We start from the raw sequence: 19256 nt of genomic DNA on the forward strand, positions 1-19256 counted from the left end.
CCTCCAAAGGTCTGCTACAGAATTACAGAATTGTATTGTATATATATATATATATATATATATATATATATATATATATATATATATATATATATATATATGTATATGTATATATATATATACATATATAAATATATACATACATATATATATATATATACATACATATATATATATACATACATACATATTAAATTTGTGTAAATAATAGAGGATTGCTGAGGAATGCTATAACTCACTCATTGACTTACTAAAACATGGAAGGGGGGCCCTTATCTGCTCCATTTTACAGATTCACAAGCCAACAAACCTTTTAGTTTTATCTACATGATGAAATTATTATGCTTGCTATTTTTTTTTTTTAGAATTATTATGTTAATATGTAACACACGTCATTAAAACATGACAGAATAGATGTTTTTTAACCATCTCAATAAATAAATAAATACATACATACAGTATAGAGTTAACACAGTTGCCTCTCATTCACTGCACTTCCTGTTCAGTGCACATACACAAGCACAGAGTGGACCTTTACCTGTGGTTTGCTCAGCTGTTGGTGTTGGGCTGAGTGTTGGTTTTGGCACTTTAAGTGTGGAGCCACGAGTGATGTTCTTGACTACAGTCGCCAAGGGAACAGCATCCGTAACAGGAGGCAGGCAACTGACCTTGTTGATGCCATCTACACAGGAAAATGCTTCTGGACACGGATTTGACAGGCAATCGTCATAGTTTTGCTCACAGTTCTTCCCCTGTGTATGAAAAATAAACAGCCTTTAGATATGTGATGATGAGTAATGTTTATGAAAGGAAAATAAAGATAGTGAGTGTGACAGTATTTGACAAATGTGAGGCTTTTTAAAGGCATCAGCAATGTGATAAGTGTAAGGAAAATCTTACATGTTGGTCATGTGCTCAAAAGGGGAATAAAAATGATTTGGTAAGTAAAAGTAAATTAGTATTTTTATTTTTTTTATATTTTTTTTTACAATTCGAGGGCTTGAGAGTTGAGGGTGCAAAATGGGAAATGTTAATTAGAAAAAATAAAAAAGACTGAAGTTGGGAAGTAAGGTGAGGGAGCCTCACCACAAATCCAGGACGACAGAAACAGGTGTAGCCATAGCCTGGATCATTCTGCATGCATATCCCCTGGCTGCAGGGCTGTGGAAGGCACTCATTAATGTCATCCTCACAGTGAAGGCCTGTCCAACCTGCCAGGAACAAAAGCCCACAGAGCGCCGTGGTGAGCCCAGGCTCTCCCACTTCCACCCTCTGAAGTGAATATCAATCAGATTCTCCTACATTGATTTGCTTCTTTTTGGGTTCACACACACATACACAGACAAGAAAAGGCTTTCACTAAAGAGTAAGATGCCACATACATTTTAATGAGCCCAGTCTCTTTTTTTTTATCACTTTTTTTTTTAGTACTGTACGACCACAAATGTCTCCCTCGAGAAAGCGGGTGACTTTTGAATGGCTTTGAGGTACAGAAGCTATGCAGATATTATGCTAACCTTTATGTAACATTTTATGCGGCTCCTTTCAATTCGATATGGACAAACCATATACATATGTATATATACATATGTATATATACATATGTATATATACATATGTATATATATATATATATATATATATATATATATATATGTATATATACATACATACATATATATATGTATATATGTATATATATATGTATATATGTATATATATATGGTAAACTGTGCTCCACCACATCTGAGGCCTGGAATGAAAATGACAACTTCTTGTTCACTTGCCTTGCCATCATGAGCAACAGCAGCTTTCTGTAACCGGTCTTATGACAGAGGGAAACTGATTTGGTTACCTCCTTTCAAAGTAAATTAAGGACCTCACAGGATGTCTGAGTGACTTACCTGACCTGCAGTGGCAGATGAAGCTATTAATAAGATCTTGGCAAATGGCTCCGTTGTGGCAGGGAGCCGAGCAACATTCGTTAACATCCACTTCACAGAACTCCCCCATGAAACCTGGTGGACAGCTAAGAAAACATATACTTTAAAGCAGTGAGGCTGTGTCACAGCACAGTCCCTTCCTTGTTCTGAAAGGTTTGTTCTTCCATTATTTAGCAAAATGTACAACTCTTTGCAGTCAGCTGTTGCTGTATAAGTCCCAAATTTCAAATTTCGGGGAACATTTAGCGGCTCACATTTGTGACTGTCATAAAGATGCAGCGGTTGCAAGACACCAGTAGGGACACAAATACATTTTCTTAGACATGAAGTGTACATCTGCATGAAAAGCACAATAGGTAGAGGGTGACAGTATTCTCTTCATTGCTGTAGAAACAGAAAAAAACACTTTAGTGCCATGAGTCAAGTCATGTATGCCATCAATATATCAATAACAAATGTAATTTTTTGTTTTTCTTTTGCCATTACCTTGTGCAGTCAGGTTTGTCATCAAAATGACAAACTTAAGCCAAAAAGTGAGTTAAATTTCATTAATTTATGATCTTAAGCCAGGGAGATGAAGCCAAATATAATGTTCTAAAAAACACCTTTTTTTTTTTTTTTTAACTATTTAGTTATTTCACAGTGAACAAAACTGAGCATGGCATGCAATATGAAAAAAAAAAAACATTTGCTAAGTTAGTAAGATCACTGCCTGGAAATCGCAGGCTTATTTTTCAAAGATCTAACAGAATGATGTCATTCAGTAATGCATAAAGCCCACAGGTAAACACAGTGGAAATGTGCAGGTGAGGCAAGGGTTTTCTGAAGAGTTGGCAAACTGCAAAGGATGAACTACATTCTGAGCAAAGAGAGGTGCCACTCGATTATGCAGATGCCATCCCCACTGGCTCTATGTTTTGCAGAGGAGCAAAAAAATCATTTCCCAGATGGACAATGAGCCTGATCATGCATCACAGTTGCCTGAGGTCAAGGACAACCAAGGTCTGCTGACTTGTTTGGACTACAAAGTCACAGTCACCTGGTGCCAAACTCACCAAACATCTCACTCAGAAAATAAGCAGAACAATCAGATATGAAATGTTCAATAAATAAATACAATGAAGCACAATCTCCAACAACATCTGCTGTAAGATCTGCAAGGCACAGTTAATTTAATCATGAAACACAACAACATCAAGCCTTTCATGACTGACCATCATGGTGGAGAGAAGGTGGAGAGCTTTTGAGGTATTTCCTGAACAGACCCAGAACTGAATGTGCTCCACTTCAAACACAACATGCAGATGAAACGGCATTCGGAATTGTGTTTATTGTGGATGTAGTTTGGCCAAGAAACTACTGCATGAATCATTCTGAATGTATCAGCATATGCTCTAGCCTGACCAGCCTGGGAGAGAAGAAAGGTGAGACATCCCTTAAAAGGTTAACAGTGTGTCCACAGTCATTAGATTATTGCATAAATTTTATTCTCTAGTGCAATGATTCCATTTTATATCCAAATCTAATTTAATACGCACACGGTATACACAGTCCCCTGCGTGTATTTATCTGTAAATACAATACATAAAATCAAAGGGGAATCTTAAAAGCCACGCTGAGGAAGTCATGTGCATTAATACTGCATGTAAACACATACATGCAGTATATAAACCTAAAAGCATCCTATTTGGTAGTTTGGGACACAAAATCATGCCAGTGAGCATACAGCAGCACATTAGCACAGGGTGAGACAAGGTAATTAACTGTAAGGCATCCAGGGAGCAGTGTCCAAATCTGCACACACTTACTACATACACTTTGTATTCAGACAGGCTTTGCCACTCAGGGGATCACACGTCAACAATTAAAAAGGCAAACAACCTGGGTTACTCCTGCTGTATGGCAAATTAACTAAACACAGGCCCACTCTTTGGATCACTGTTGCAATTAATTAGAGGTGAGCGAAAATCCTGAAATAGTGACAATTATGTCAACTGTGGAATTTCGATTTGGTTTTTATCATAATCATTATTTTTAAAACATTAACCAGGTGTAATGACTCTATATTTATGAACTGGCTGTTCCTTCACTCCAGCCCTGCACACATGCTTTACAGTTATAAAGGTGACACATTTACAGTAAAAACTATTACAAATAATCATCTTTTCTCTGGCTTGCTTGATTAATATTCATGTTAATTAAATACAGTATAAGCTGATGATTTTCCCTTTTTTCTCATTTCTTATGCAGAGAAATATTTACTTTCCTTTAATTGCTATAATTGAGTCAATAGAAAGTAATTCAATTAAGAACGTCACTATTTAAAAAAAACATAATGTAAGGATGGCTAAACTGATTAATGTACAAGTAGGCAACATGTAAATAGAGAGAATAATGTGCAACGGGACAAGCACAAATCCTTGTGGCACACCATATATGACACTAGTGTGATCCAGTGAACAGCTTAATAAAACAGAGTGTGACTGTGTCTAATTTTGATTATTTGCATGTGGTTAATGTGTGTGGTGATAACACTGCACTGAACTCTCACAGCACTTGCATTGGAGGCAAGCCAGTCTAAAGCAAGTCATAAATCATTTCCCACTTTTGTCAGAGAGGTTTCTGTGCTGTGGAAGTCTCTGAAGGCGGATTGATGAGGTTTCAAACAGATTATTGGATAAAAGGTGATCTATGAGTTGCTGAACCAAAGCTTTTTCAAAAAAAGTTTTGAAAAGACGGCTGTGGTCGCATAGGTACCAATCAAATCAGAGTCCGGGTTACAACATTTCCACGAGAGGCCTGGTAACCCCTCGTTTTAACAGATGACGGTACAATTCCACAGGAAAGTGAGGCGAGTGAGAAAGATAAAGTGAAGCCTTCAAGTAAGTTAAAGTAAAGCATCAAAAATAAATCATAGACTTATGCAAAAAAAATATTTTGCATCAGATGAAGGGAAATGAGCATGCGTGAGGCAAAAAGAGCATATTTATACTTGACACAGACCATGCATGCAGGCCAAGATGTTTTTTGCTTGGTTTTTCTCCATTTGTGCTCCAACTTTACTGGATTTTTGTGGTTCCTATCGGATCAGAAATTGGATGGAACATTTTTTTGGAGTGATCCGTGGCAATTACAAGAGGCGTATGCTCAGTAAGTTTTTTGGGTCAGTGGGATGCCTAGGTTTCAGAGGGGTAAACATTCCACACAGTAACTAACCAACTAGATCTGACACACACACTGTTTGTCAAAAGTAATGTGTTCAACACATTTAATTAGATGCATATTAACATCCTCCCATTATTTAGTCAATCTCTTTGTGTCAGTATGTCACAAAACAAGTAGAAAAATCATAGCTACTGGTCAATAAAAATATGAAATGGCAAATGCAAATGTTTGTCATCAATTTCTATCATGTTAAAACTGTGCTGACATAAAAACAGCGATGTCGAGTGGGATTATCATTAATTATGTGGCTCCACAGCAGATACGCACCAACCTCCTCTTGATTCACAGGACACTTGTAAACTAGTGTAATTTGGAGGTGATGCCTCATTTACGCAAGTCATCCGGCTTTAGCCAGGTTTCACATAAGCCCATAAAATCAAGACGATGGTGATTCATCATGTAAGCAGCAGTGATTTTATGTTAATAAGGTCAGTGTTTAAAGTACCATTCTGCAAAGTGGCGGGGGATGAAAAAATAATGGGGGCTTAATGTGGATCACATTATTCAAATTTTTTTTTTTTTATCTTTTATTTAACATCCCAGTGATCAGGACAGCAATTTCACTAGTTGTCAAGTGAATGGTTATCAGTACTTTGGGGATTTTTTTTGGCAGGAGCCAAAACAAAAGTAGCTTTATCATTTCAATGAATAAAACAGGTGATGCATCGGCGGGACTGTCTAAGTAGTAAAAAGTAAAAAATGACAGTGATGATAAAAGTTGACATCATTTTTGGACCGTAAATGGTTGCTTTTATATTCAATTGTGTTTGTTTTTTTAGTCCACTCAGTGCACTTAGCATTAAAGGTCACCTTCACACAGTAACACATTTATACTTGGGTTCTCCCATATATAGAGCACTTACCTACACTGTCATACCTCATTGACATATAATCAAAGGTAAATCTAAGGTTAAAGTTCATGTCCAGGAGGGCCAAGAATTGAACTAACAACCTTTCAATTAAGACTGAAGAGAGAAATTGAAAGAAATCGAAATGACTGACAAAATCGAAACCTGTCACTGTACAAAATATTAACATCCACTGACGCAAGATGCTCAGATCTTGTGGACAAGACAAGTAACCCTGGAAGCTGACTTCTGCTGTCTGGACATGACTTCACTTCTTCAAGTGTGCTTTATGTAGATGTTCAATCTGCATCCCTAATGCTTTGCTGCTAGGAAGGTTGTAGGTTACAGAATCAGAAAAGAAAAGTATTGTTTTCCAGTCCAAGTTCGTTTGGGAGGAAGTTGCTTCAAGGCAGGGTTGGAGATCCTGGAAAATCTGTTTGAGCAGGTTACATTTTGATTTCAAAGGCCCAAGCCCCTTTTCTATAGACTCCCCTCCGAAGCTACGCCAGCAACGGTGACACTAAGATTTTGGATACTTGTTCAACTGACAACATGATGATGAAAAATAACAAATACTCTAACCGGTCAACCCACTGGTCCACTAGAGACAGGGCTACCAAGGCATCAATTTGTAGCCCTTTCTGGGCTTTCAGTTATCGCCGCCATTCAAACGCAGCACCGATGTTCACTCTGGTCTTGGATCGCTCAGCCTTTTTCTTGGGAGTAGCTTTCCCAAAAAGCGTCTTTCATTTGCAACCAACACCTGTTGCTGCATCTGTCTTGTGGGATTTAGCAAGCTAGCATAAGCTTTATATAAGCGTTGTCTTCTGTGCATTCACGATTAGTGAACAAAGAGGGGGAGTTTGATTGATGCATCACGATCCAATTAATTTGTTCGGGCCGTTCAATATGATTGGATGGTGTTTCTACAGGCCTGTCTTCCACAGCTGACAGACATTTTTGTGAAAATACATTAATTAATTGGTTACAACTGGGTTGTGAAGAGGATTTTAAGCAATACAGCAAAATAAGCTCCAGAAAATGATCTCCCACCCTACCTTTAAACCGTTTTTATAGTAGATATATGCTTTTTACTATTGCATTTAACACTCTGACCACTCTTTTTTGTCTGTCATTCCTAACCAGACACAAACTCACCTGCATGTAAAGTTGGCTCCTTCACCGTCGATGCAAGTGGCTCCGTTGAAACACAACGAGACATTAAAAGCAGCCTCCGTGCAGATGTTTACGTCGTTCTCACAGGTCTTTCCTGTGTAACCGTCCTGACAGAAGCATGCATATTTATCAATGAGATCCACACATGAGCCTCCATTCAAACAGGGACTGGCAGCACAGTCCTGGAAATGAAAAGACATCAATCATTTACAACAGCGAGGCACTGCACCAATAACGCTAAATATTATGACAGATGCAATCATGGAACACATATGTGGTTACAAAAGGGGAAAAAAAACCCAGATCAGATTATCAGATTATTCATTCAGCTAGACGCTCGCAGTGTTTTATCTCGAGTCGAGCACATGCTGTGGTTTAAATCAATTAGACATTAGACTAGACAATTTGGTGTTTGCACAACGCTTACATGAGCCTGCTAAATCAAATGACTTATCTTCTAGAAAAAAAAAAAAAGAAGGAAAAAAAATCAATGGAGTTAGTGATACCAAAGGCCACACAGAGATTGCAAGTCTTATTCTACAACACACAGCTGGTTGATTCATCAAACTGAACTCACGTCAATGTTTGATTCACACCTGGTGCCAGTCCATCCAGACTCACAGAGACAGGAGTAGGAATAAATCCTGTCCTTGCAGCTAAAAGGTTAAAAACAAACAGGTCACGACTGTTTCATCAGAATAACTGCCGACTATTGTTCAGAACTGTCGCCACTGTTCCCCCTCCAAGAGCTTTAATGACTATAATTTAGAGACCAACAAGACAACCTGCAAGTACATCACATTAGCCCATGTGACATACAGTGTGTCTCCACTCAATAATAATATATTTAAAAATACTTTCATTTGGTGCCATTTCTGCACAATTAGCAAAGTTTCTATTTCAAACGTCGGGGAGACAAATCTGTACCTTCCATGGAGACAGGGAGCCGACATGCATTCGTCAACGTTTGTCTCACAGTGGAGCCCCACGAAGCCTTCAGGACACAGGCAGTGGTATCGATTGGGCGCGTCGATACATCTCCCGCTATTTTGGCATGGGTTTGAAATACACTCGTCGATGTTCACTTCACATCGTGCCCCTATGAAATGAAGCATATTTACATGTTAAACGATGCGTGTTTACATGTTTCAGTGGTGTGAAAATCCAACATTTCTTTGAAGGGTTCAATTTATATTGTTGTTGCTGACAGCCGTGGTAATAATAGATTATTTTCACCAGGCTATTTATAATAACTATATTTAGTATTATAGTATAATAATTATATTACCAACAATTTGAAAATGATGACGGTGCTAATATGAGTGTTAGATTAGTATAAATAAGTATGATACTTATATTACCAATAATTATAGTATTGCCATGATAAATAAACAGTGAATCAAGCTTGCAGTGTGCTTGATTCTCAGAGACATATTTACATGTTTATATGTGTTTTACACTCATTTTTATGTGTGCTCATACAATGGCAATAAAGATTTCTGATAAGAAGTATTACTGTTGTTATTAATGATGATCAGGATTATTGTGTATGTGGTGATATCGATAATAATGACAATGACAATATGTTATGAGTATTAAACATATATATATATACAATGAAATCGCCTTATCAATTATTGGTGCAGGGAGAAGGGCTGGGACCTGATAAGTTTGGAATTCTTCCCACTCCCCTTTGAACATTAGATTAATGATTAATCTAATCCTTTTTTTTGTCATTTATATTTTATGTACATGTTTCATGTTCAAAATAAAATAAACCATCATCGTCGTCATCAAAAATCGAAGAAAAGCAACCACAAGGAAGAGACAATATATGTGCTATAATTTAACAAAGCATGGATTACACCATGTCAAGGAATAATGATCTGTAAAACTGTGTATATAAACAATCCATTATTTTCCATATTGAACTACCCAATGTATGCTGGGCTGTACTCTTTTCCATTTACCAGAATAATCCGATTCTACAATAACTGTAACCTTGAATATCATTTTGGCTGCACGGCACAGAAAGTCTTACTCTCGTCCTCTGAAATCTGAACGCAATGAATTCATTTGAAGCCGCACATGGAAAGATTTTCTCATCTTAAAATTAAAATACATATTTTCCTTCAGAGTGATACATCAAAACGTGTGTGACTGTCGGGAATGTAAGTGTACGGTTTGTAGTTAATAGACTATATCGCACAAACTGTCAGTGCAGTTCTTCATGAGCAAAATAAGTCTCCCAGCAACAGAGAGCTTACGGTCCAGATAAAGCTGCCTCACCAGTATGACATGTTGACATGTTTTCCTCTCTGGTCTCTTTAGGAACCTTTGATATAAAGGATCAGAGACTGGCAGTGATGGTAAACACAAGAGTGTGAAAGACCTTTGGGTTGTATGGCTGGAGTTTTTCACCTCAGGTCATCACTTTCTCACACAATTATTGTTCCATTAGTGACATAACACACAGCAGATGAGTTAGTATGATGAAAGACGTCATTCAGTTTCTTCCTGGGATGGACTTTAGTTTTGTAAGGAGCAAAGATGTTATTTTCTTTTTGGACCCAGTTTTAAAATAGATGTTTTTGGAGGTAAGAGAGGTAAGGTTGAGATGGTTTCAGTTGTGTGAATATACTGGACAAAGGATGTGTTGAAGACAAAAGAAAGACCACAGAGAAGGCTCATGGATGGAATAGAATGAAACGGGGGCGAACTCTAAAGAGCGATGCAGAAAAAAGAAGATTTCAATGTGACCGTGTATGCAAGTAAAAATACACACTCTTGAACCTCAGACTAACCGTTAACAGCACATTCTAAAGTGTTTTTGTCGTACAATTATTCCTCACTGAAAGTAAAAGGACATTAAAATGGAGACAAACTGATTATCCAACACAGCATTTAACGGCCCATCTCTTTTCAGGAGATGTCACCATGGTTACTTCATGGTGTATCACAGCATTTCTTCATCTTCACTAGAAAGCAGCCAAAATGAAAATATTCACATTGAGGTCTGAGGATCCTTTTTTTCTTTTGTGGGATCGTTTCAATTCATATTTGGACAGCTGTGAGCAACAAAGATAGGAATCCATCCTCCTCCGATATGCTGGGTGACTAAAGGAAGACTATAAACGTCTTTTAATTTGGATGAATCACTACATTAAAACCACTTCAAATGTATTTAACCAACATTTTTAGTCATTAATAACTCGCTGGGGCAAGAAACCTAATTGTGCAGCATTGCTGGCCCATGTAAAACTGAAGTGCAGCCCAAAACTCAAAGAAAAGTGTGTCATATAATGCATGAGCTGCATATTTGTTACAGCTGTGACTACATCGTACCATGTCCAGGAACACGGCACAATCCTAGATAGAAAACTGCGCTACACCAAATGTGCTGACTCAAATGAAACACATGAATTATCTGCAGAACAACTTATATATATATCTTGACTGTCCGTTGGTCACACTACATGTAAGTCAGAAGATTTACTAAGTAAGCCAACTTTGTTCAGAGAGTTGATGGTTTTTTATTTATTCATGCACACGCCACAAAAATAGCAACAAGATCATGGCAGAAACGAAAGGGAGGGGAGAGTTCAAGCTGGACGGAAAACACCAGACAACACAAACTGTCAAAATAACACTGATGAAGTTAACCCTTTGTGCTCACACGGCACAGATCTGTGCCGCAGGTGCACCCATGTTAACTCCTTATATGGACATCCTGGGCATGTGTGTTTATAGGTCACATATTCAGGCTTTAAAAAAAAGCAGGGTTTTTCCATCCGCTTATATTATTCTTATATATTCGTCATTTTACATCCGATTTTTTGTAGTGATGTAAAGTAGCAATAATTGTGCAGAAGTCACAAAAAGAGACTGTTTTTATTTTCTTTATGTTCACAAAAACGAGCCAAGTGAACTTTGAACTGTGACGTATTTCCACATTTCGCAAATTAAATCCGATTTTAAAATATTTTAGTACTTTGCTCAGGCGTGTTTATAGTTGGTGATTTTTTTTCATCAGATTCTTGTCGGTTGTGCTGAAAACAAAGATATAACACATTCTATATTGCACATTCTTATAGCCTCTGTATATACTGTATGTTTAAACATACATTAGTAATGGAAAAAAACAGACAATACTCTGTAAGGGTTAAAAACTTAGCACATAGTAAGTTAATGAGATTAATAGGAGGTCACTTTGTTTGCAAATATTTAGAAATGTTTCAATACACGCAACCAAGTACATTATTTTACTCCTAAACGGCAAAACATATTTATATTTTTACGGGAATCAAAAAGTGAAACATTATGAGATGCTCAATGTTAGTCATCTGGTGAGCTTTTGTTAGGAAATCCACTGAAAATGGGCGCAATCATTTATTTATTGCCTTCCAATGTTTTATCATGAAAGAGAATAAACAAACAATCTATTGTGCTCGCTCATTACAGTCTGTACAACAATTCCTTTCTTGTATCACACTGAAAATCTCAGTTTATGGCTGCATAGGTGACAAAACTGCTCAAAACCAAAAAATGGTAAGAGGATTGCAACAGATACAGCACTATGAATAATGTAGTTGAGTGTGATTATGAAATTAAGCTAAAATGAAGTAAAAAACAAACAAACAAAAAAAAACAGAATAATCTTTTATGTATTTTTCATTATCCATAAACTGATAATTACATGTGATGTCTTGTTTTTATTTTGTAATTATATTGCTTCTAGTCTGGGCTGCATTAATCCAAAATGTTACTAAAAAATAAACTGCAAATCAGACACAATTACACATTACATGCTGCAGAATAGTAAACAAGAGTAAAAACTAAAAATGACTGAAATCTAAGTGTTAAACCCCAAATCACACATGTATAAGTCATGTACTAACTCCGTCCCATAAGAACGTCTCCGTTTTAAGTGCTACAATAAATAAATGTGTTGCGAGACAGTAATAATAGCAGAGAGAGCTTATTCCATTCAGTGCGAATGTACATTACATCGCGAACGCAACAGATCCCTCCAGAGCTTCAGTGGCACATAATGTTGACACTTTATTTATCAAGTTCATCCAGCAAAAGCCTGAATTTACTGAAGCCTTAACATCAAAACAACACTGTGGGGGCCAAAACATCATCATCCAACAATGTGCTGACTGAGGAAACTTGCCACAATGTGCTGATTGTACTGTACCATCACTCAAGGGAACGTTACGCCTTAATGATGGGTGAAGAGGAGAAAACAGAAGGTGAAGAATGGTGTGCTTAAACCATGATTTATATAAATAGGATGACCCATTAATCATGTCACTGTAATGACTTCTGACCTCAGGACAGAACATGGTGCCTGTGTATAGTTTAATCATAGATTATTACGACTGAATGCAGGATCTTTTTCACCGATTGTCTTAAAGGTCCAGTGTGTGACTTTTAGGAGGGTTTAAAATGAAGTATAAGTATGTATATCTTGGTGTTTATCATGTGGTTTTTCACAGCCAGAGAATCAATCTTTTATATGTCATTTAGGCAAGGACTTTGAATGCCTTTCATGTTTTGAAGTGTAAGCTCTATGTACACGGCAGAGAGAGTGGGCGAGCAGATGAGTGGAGGGATTTGTGAAAGAGTATTTTCATCCTCTCCGGTGTGAAAAGGCCACTGTATTCCTGACGCACTCGGAAAAAGGAAGGGGTGAGTGAAGGAGTCATCCATTTATTGCAATCTGCAGTCACAATTCTTATTCAGTGGCCCCTTGCATCATACGGCAGCTGAGATGTCAGCAGCTGCCAGTCTTACAGAATGAGTGGAGAACAAAAGTATATAAAAATAAAAGTCTAATTGCATTAAATCAAGCCAGTACAAAAAGGTAGCTTGACGACACTTTTTAGAGAGGTTAAACACAAGATTACGGCTGTCAGACGTGTCACAAAAGTGAATACAATTATTTTCAGGATTCTTGCCTCAATAACTTCTAAAACCTTAAATGTTGTACATGTAAAAAAAAAAAAACATTACATTTAAAAGACAGGGTAATAGTATAGATGACTTCTTCCCCTGTGTTCTTGCACTTTAACAGGAGGCTAAAGCTAAAAACTCAATATGGATATTGATGCAGGTGGTAATGAAGTGTCATCACAGCCTAATCCCATCAATGAAAATGTGCAGACATAGCTATGAACTGATTTATTGATTGGCAGCGTCAACTGTTACAGTCCAAACGAGTTTTGGCATGAGATAAGAAAAATCCTCAACTTTCCCAATGGCGCTAGCAAATAATACGATGATACCATCAAGTGACACAACAGGTTGCACACTGTCGTAGTGATAAAAGAAGAAAAAAAAAATAAACCTCACATACCATCAAGGTAGAAATAACATTTCAATCTATTTTAATCAGGCTGCACAAGCGTGGCGTGATGAATCACGGCGAGATGGCAAATGCACAATATGACTGGAACGAAAATAAGTTGCTCACACAGCCACAGTGGCATCACACAACCGGATGCGTTCCCGTGAAAAGTTGCAGTGCTGTTACACGAGTTACCAGAGCAAATATTTTGTATGAGTTCTATTCGGTTTGAGCCGATCCAGACTGTATCCTCTGGCCACTTGCTCTCTTGGGGAGCCCTGTTTCCTCAGATGAGCTTAGAGCAACAGAAAAAGTAATGACTTGTACTATGTGGTGCGTAGGCCTAATAATAAAAGCTGCTTCTGTGGGAATTGGGCCATACGTGTCAGGTTCTGTTCTCCAGAGAAGCAATACCTCAGAGATTTACTCTCCTCTCTCAACTGGGGAAGGATAAATTGATGATACAGTGTGGAAGACAAATGAAATTAATCTTCCCAGTATCTGACAGGAATTGGCTTTAGATGTGTGTACGCGCGCACACACACACACGCGTGCACACGCACGCACACACACACACACACAGAAATACCTCAATATCCTTCTGAGTGAAAAATAAGACAAATGGATTGAAGTAAAGTAACAACAGCATTGTGAGACTAAAGGCGCTGGTAAAATGAAATAAAGGCAACCAACAAACAGTGAGAAGCTTTCATCAGATAAAACAGGTGACATTAAATTTTATCTCTTGTTAGTTTTTACTCAAAAGGTGGCACTCTCACAATCTGACAGAGACAGGCAAGCTAATTAAAAGCAAGCATTTTTTTTTTTTTCTCACTAAGCTAGATCTGTGTCAAAGTTGCCTCAATAGCGTGTGGCCACAGCAGTCATGATAAGCTTTTTAGACTCATATTGATCTTCGTGTCACCCGAGGGCAAAAGAGCTACCTGAGTATCCAGAGCGACACACACACTTGAAGCCTCCGGGTGTGTTGATACAGATGCCCTCGTGTAGGCAAGGTGAGACTTCACACTCGTTCACATCCAGGTCACAGAGCGTGCCAAAATAACCAGCAGGGCAAACGCAACGGAATCTAAAAGGAACATGTGATAACACTCAGTCATTAGGAGGAAAATCCAGGTTGTCAAATGGCAAATTAGTTCTGAGAAGAAGGGATTTCCCTGTAAAAACTCCACACACTCTTGCAGAATTAGGTGTGTGTGTGTGTGTGTGTGTGTGTGTGTGTCAGTGTGTGTGTGGAGACAGAGATTTTTCATTCTTAAACTCTCCATATGAAAATTAACAGTATGACAAGACTTAACTTTCCCTAGTGTCACTTAATTTGAATTGTTTAATGACTTATTACTAAAGGGACGAGCACAATCTGTGCGCTATATTCAATTCACATCCCCCTCTGCAGCTGTCAGTGGATTTAATATCCCTGGACACACACTTCAGATGTTTGGTGTGAGGTGGATATCCAATTTGTAGGTGAGATCATTAAAAAAAACCATGCAATTAAACACCACTGTGTAAAACACAAACTGTTGAAATGCGATTTTTCGTTTCTAAAACCGTTACATCAGTTCAAGTTTCAGCAATATGCCGCGCTGCTTTTTTTTTATTGCGACGTGATACTACGGACTAAGTGTAATTTGCACATTGTAAAGTCTGTGATAGCGTTGCTCTACCAATTACCACTTTTTTTTAATTGCAATCTGTTGCACCAGTGCCAAGATGGAGTCACGTTGGTCAGAAACAGTTTAGTTACTAACAAAGCGACACACAGCAGAGTCACAGCATCTTAATGCAAAAAAAGAACACACACACACACAACACGGACTCAGTGAGAATACTGCAGAGCCTGAGCCATCACCACAGCACAGATGGACTTGCTCGGCTTGTTGGGTCAGGGAGACGGAGATAGCGGCATGTAAAGTGCTCGTGGTGGGCAGCAAGGTTAAAGCACACCTGATGTGAACTCCCTGGACTGTGCAGTCAGAGGAGCGCTCTGAGCAGGGCCAGGTCACATGGGAGCAGAATCATGACGGGAGACAAACTGGAGACAAAACATTTAGGGCTCAAATTGGCCCAGGGACTTCTCTACCCATCTGTCTGACTGAGCCTGGAAGCCCCAGGGCTCCCATTAAGCACAGCAGAGAGAAGCACCAGTGGAGTAAAGCCCAATCTAGATACATGATGTGTTCTTGCTGCATTCACTCTCTGTCTTTAGAGTAGCAGCTTATCTGTGTCAAGGATGAAGACAAGCGTGTTATATAAACTGGAACACATTTCGAAGGGGAACACCACAACATTGCGTGCCGTCTTTGAAGAATGCCCTGGCTCCATTTTAGTGATATGTTTACATTTGAAAAGCATACAGTGCATGAGGTGTGAAGTCAGAGAAAATTACGCTCACCCATTAACAAGGTCCTGACACCTGCCCATGTCGTGGCACGGGCTAGAGAGACATTCATTAATGTCTTCTTCGCACTGGAGGCCAGAAAATCCCATCTTACAGTCACAACTGGGAAAAGAAAAATCATTAATATTGATATTTAGTCCCACACAGAAAAAAGATCCATCTGTTTCCAACTGGCACGTGCACACAGTGAAAGGAATCAATAGGAATTCATTGATATTAATTATACATCATATTTAGGCCGACTGCACATGTATTATTGGAACATAGATCTGGAATTGAACTGTTGAAACCAAAAAGCCATCATAAGTGAGCAACAAACAATATTTCTTACATTATTCTAAGTATTGAATAATGTGGAGACCAATTGGATTTTTTAGCCTAAAGTGTTCTTTCCAAATGACTTTAAATGGCCTGAAATATGTAGAGGAATCAAGGTTTCTGGCAATAGAACTCCATCAGTACAAAACCTGACATTTAATTGCCTCCTCAACAATGAAAAGCTGGTTATGGACAACACTCTTTACCTGTAACTATTGACCTGGTCCACGCAGTCACCCTGGTTTTGGCATGGATTTGAGCTACATTCATTGGTGTCAATTTCACACCAACTTCCTTCAAATCCTGAAAGATAGATGAGATGGTCATGGATCAGCAAGCCCAACTTCACCCTGAAAACGTCAGGACCGATGATAACAAAGGCCCCAGTGAATGCCATTTTAATGGAACTAGTAGCCCCTGTAGCATATCTCATCTTCCAGCTCTCAGCACTCTTCTGTTTCCCCTTTGAGAGTGAGTAAGTCTAATAATACTTTAGTGCCACAGACAGATTGGTCTGAGGGTTAGTGGTTTGGGGTTTGGCGTGAGTGTGTGTGTGTCTGCGCACAACCGTGCACATGTGTGTCTATGTGTGAGAGAGGAAGTGAGCGAGTAGAGGGACATCTTGTTAAGTTAGGGTAAGAGGGAGAGGCTAAGCCCAAGAGCTCTTTTGCTCTTGTTCATTAGGGGGTTGAGGGGCAGGATGGCTAAGCAGATCAGCATGGATGTTTTGTTGTACTTCTGAAGACAGCCTGGGAGCCTGTAATGTTCTGCCTGCTGGAGGTTTTCCCTCTGGTGCTCGGACTGCCCCATAAAATGGTTTTCAGCTGAACAAATCACACTGCATGACATACTGTAGTTTCATGAAGCCATATGAATTTGTGAATGTAATAATAAGAAAGGGTGTGTGTGTCGGGCTTACACAGAACCGCATGAAGGCAAATCTTAAAAGCAGCTGAAAACCTATGTGTGAAACATTATCATTTATTAAAAAATCTCTGAATTATGTGAAAACCAGAAAAGGGAAAATTGAATCCATCTTCATTTACACTGTGCCCTGTTTTCCGCATTGTCGTATAATGGACTGCAGTATATTAAGGGGGACAGAATATTAGGGTCACACCTGAATACAACTCCAAAATGTAATTATCACCTCAGTTAAATCAGTTTAAATGACAAACATAACAGAAGACTTGATTCAATTTGACTTGACATATCCACCAAATAAAAAGCACACTGCCATCTCTTGTGTGATATATTAGTTAAATTGAACAGGATCATTTCAGGTCTAAAAGATCCGGAAACAAAGAAGACATTTGGCTCTGTGTGACAGGTTCTGTCACTACATCTGTAAAGTACTGGATGAGCAATGACACACAAATAAGCAATTCTGCAACCAAACTCCTTTAAAATCCTGACAAACACAACTGCGGCGCTATTCCCACATGGGTACCATCTGCTCGCCATGATCTAAAGTGGTACAAGTATATAACAAGGGGTTGATAAAACTGGATTCTGATGAGTGTGAGTGTTAATACTTTGTTATCACATTATGCCAAGCCTTTACAGTTTGAACAACAGATATTTGAAGTATGAGGAGTTTTGTCTTTTGAAAGTAGTAATTCCCAGTTGAGAAATCACCTTAAGAAGCATTGACAATGATGAGGACTGTTTATTTTGTGTTTGAAACATCTGTTGTAGTTGCACAGTTTAGAGATTTTCTTGTTTCTTAAGACCTACTGCAGAGTTGTGAGGGTTCCCTGTACAGTTTGGACTGATACAACACAGTTATGGACAAAGACACACACATCAGCGTGTGTGTCTTTGTCCACAATGTCGATACCACCACAATGAATTTGAAATGAAACAATCACGATGTGATTTAAGTGTGGAACAACTTGTGTTTTTTTTGTGCAAAACAACAATGTACCACTCCTGTCTCTCTCCGACAGGTTAATTTTGTTTTCTTAGTCGAACGATGGCCTTCTTAACCTGCGTTGACATAATCTTTGGACCTTTGGACATTGAAAATGTCTGTGAAAAGCCACCAAATGCAAATTCAACACGTTCAGTCAGCTGCAGACCTTTATCTGCTTGTTCTTGACAAAGAGTAGTGAGATAATAGTCCATACCTGGCCATGAAACTGCTTATCAGTCAATCGTCCAATTATTTCTGAGCCCCTGAAAATGGACAATGTATAAAAATACTTATAATTCCTCATCGGTCAATGTGAGTCTTTCGTTCAATCCCTCAAATTAAAGCTGAAAGTGCACACTTTAATCACATCTTGAGTGTTTTATTTTGGTCTCTGTCTGAATATATACACACATACACACATATATATATATATATATATATATATATATATATATATATATATATATATACGTATATATATATATACGTATATATACACACATATATGTTCTCTAAATGCAGCCATTTTGTCATTATAGCACTTTCGAAATGTACTGTAAACAACAGTTGGCAGGAGATTGTACAGATCATACATTTCTCAGTTCAGATGGTTGCAGTTGGAGAAGATTATTTCTGATTTGCTCACAAGCAACGCGCAGCAAAGACCCCCAGCCAAAATCTAATCGGGAAATGTGATATGTGGCATGTACTGTAACCGTTCCAAATAAGAAAGCTGCGGTTGTTAAGGTTTGCCTGTACCAAATTTATGAGCAATTTCTGCATTCTTAGTCATTTGAATAACTTAATACATGCTCTAAAAGGAAGAAAGCCAAATTTTCAGGTCAACTCTTGATGCCAAAAAACCACAAGCTCTGTGGATCTTGCAGCGTAAGAAGGAGAAGGATTCCATGAGACCACAGAGCACCTGGTGAATTATGGGACAGCACAGGTTTCACAAGCCGCTCTGTCAGTCAACGCAATGGTGGAGCACCTCAGGGACTATTTCAAATGTCGCTGCGATGTAATACATCTTCTGCCACTAAGCAGTGACTGGAGG

The 19256-nt window shown here is 38.4% G+C and overlaps 1 protein-coding gene across 1 annotated transcript in view; it reads right to left on the bottom strand.

The window, feature by feature from the left end:
- The window catches only part of eys (eyes shut homolog), a 146590-nt gene that overhangs the window by 62337 nt on the left and 64997 nt on the right, over positions 1-19256 (bottom strand). Inside the window, exons 25-33 of the mRNA XM_044045628.1 lie at positions 16491-16587; positions 15961-16068; positions 14489-14634; positions 8120-8291; positions 7770-7848; positions 7175-7374; positions 1905-2029; positions 1087-1211; positions 539-752 (exon numbers count right to left, since the gene is read on the bottom strand). Of these exons, the coding sequence (XP_043901563.1) occupies positions 539-752; positions 1087-1211; positions 1905-2029; positions 7175-7374; positions 7770-7848; positions 8120-8291; positions 14489-14634; positions 15961-16068; positions 16491-16587 (1266 nt within the window). The remainder of the gene's footprint in view (positions 1-538; positions 753-1086; positions 1212-1904; positions 2030-7174; positions 7375-7769; positions 7849-8119; positions 8292-14488; positions 14635-15960; positions 16069-16490; positions 16588-19256) is intronic.

The sequence above is a fragment of the Solea senegalensis genome, linkage group LG15 (genome assembly GCF_019176455.1).
Source record: "Solea senegalensis isolate Sse05_10M linkage group LG15, IFAPA_SoseM_1, whole genome shotgun sequence".
NCBI lineage: Eukaryota > Metazoa > Chordata > Actinopteri > Pleuronectiformes > Soleidae > Solea > Solea senegalensis.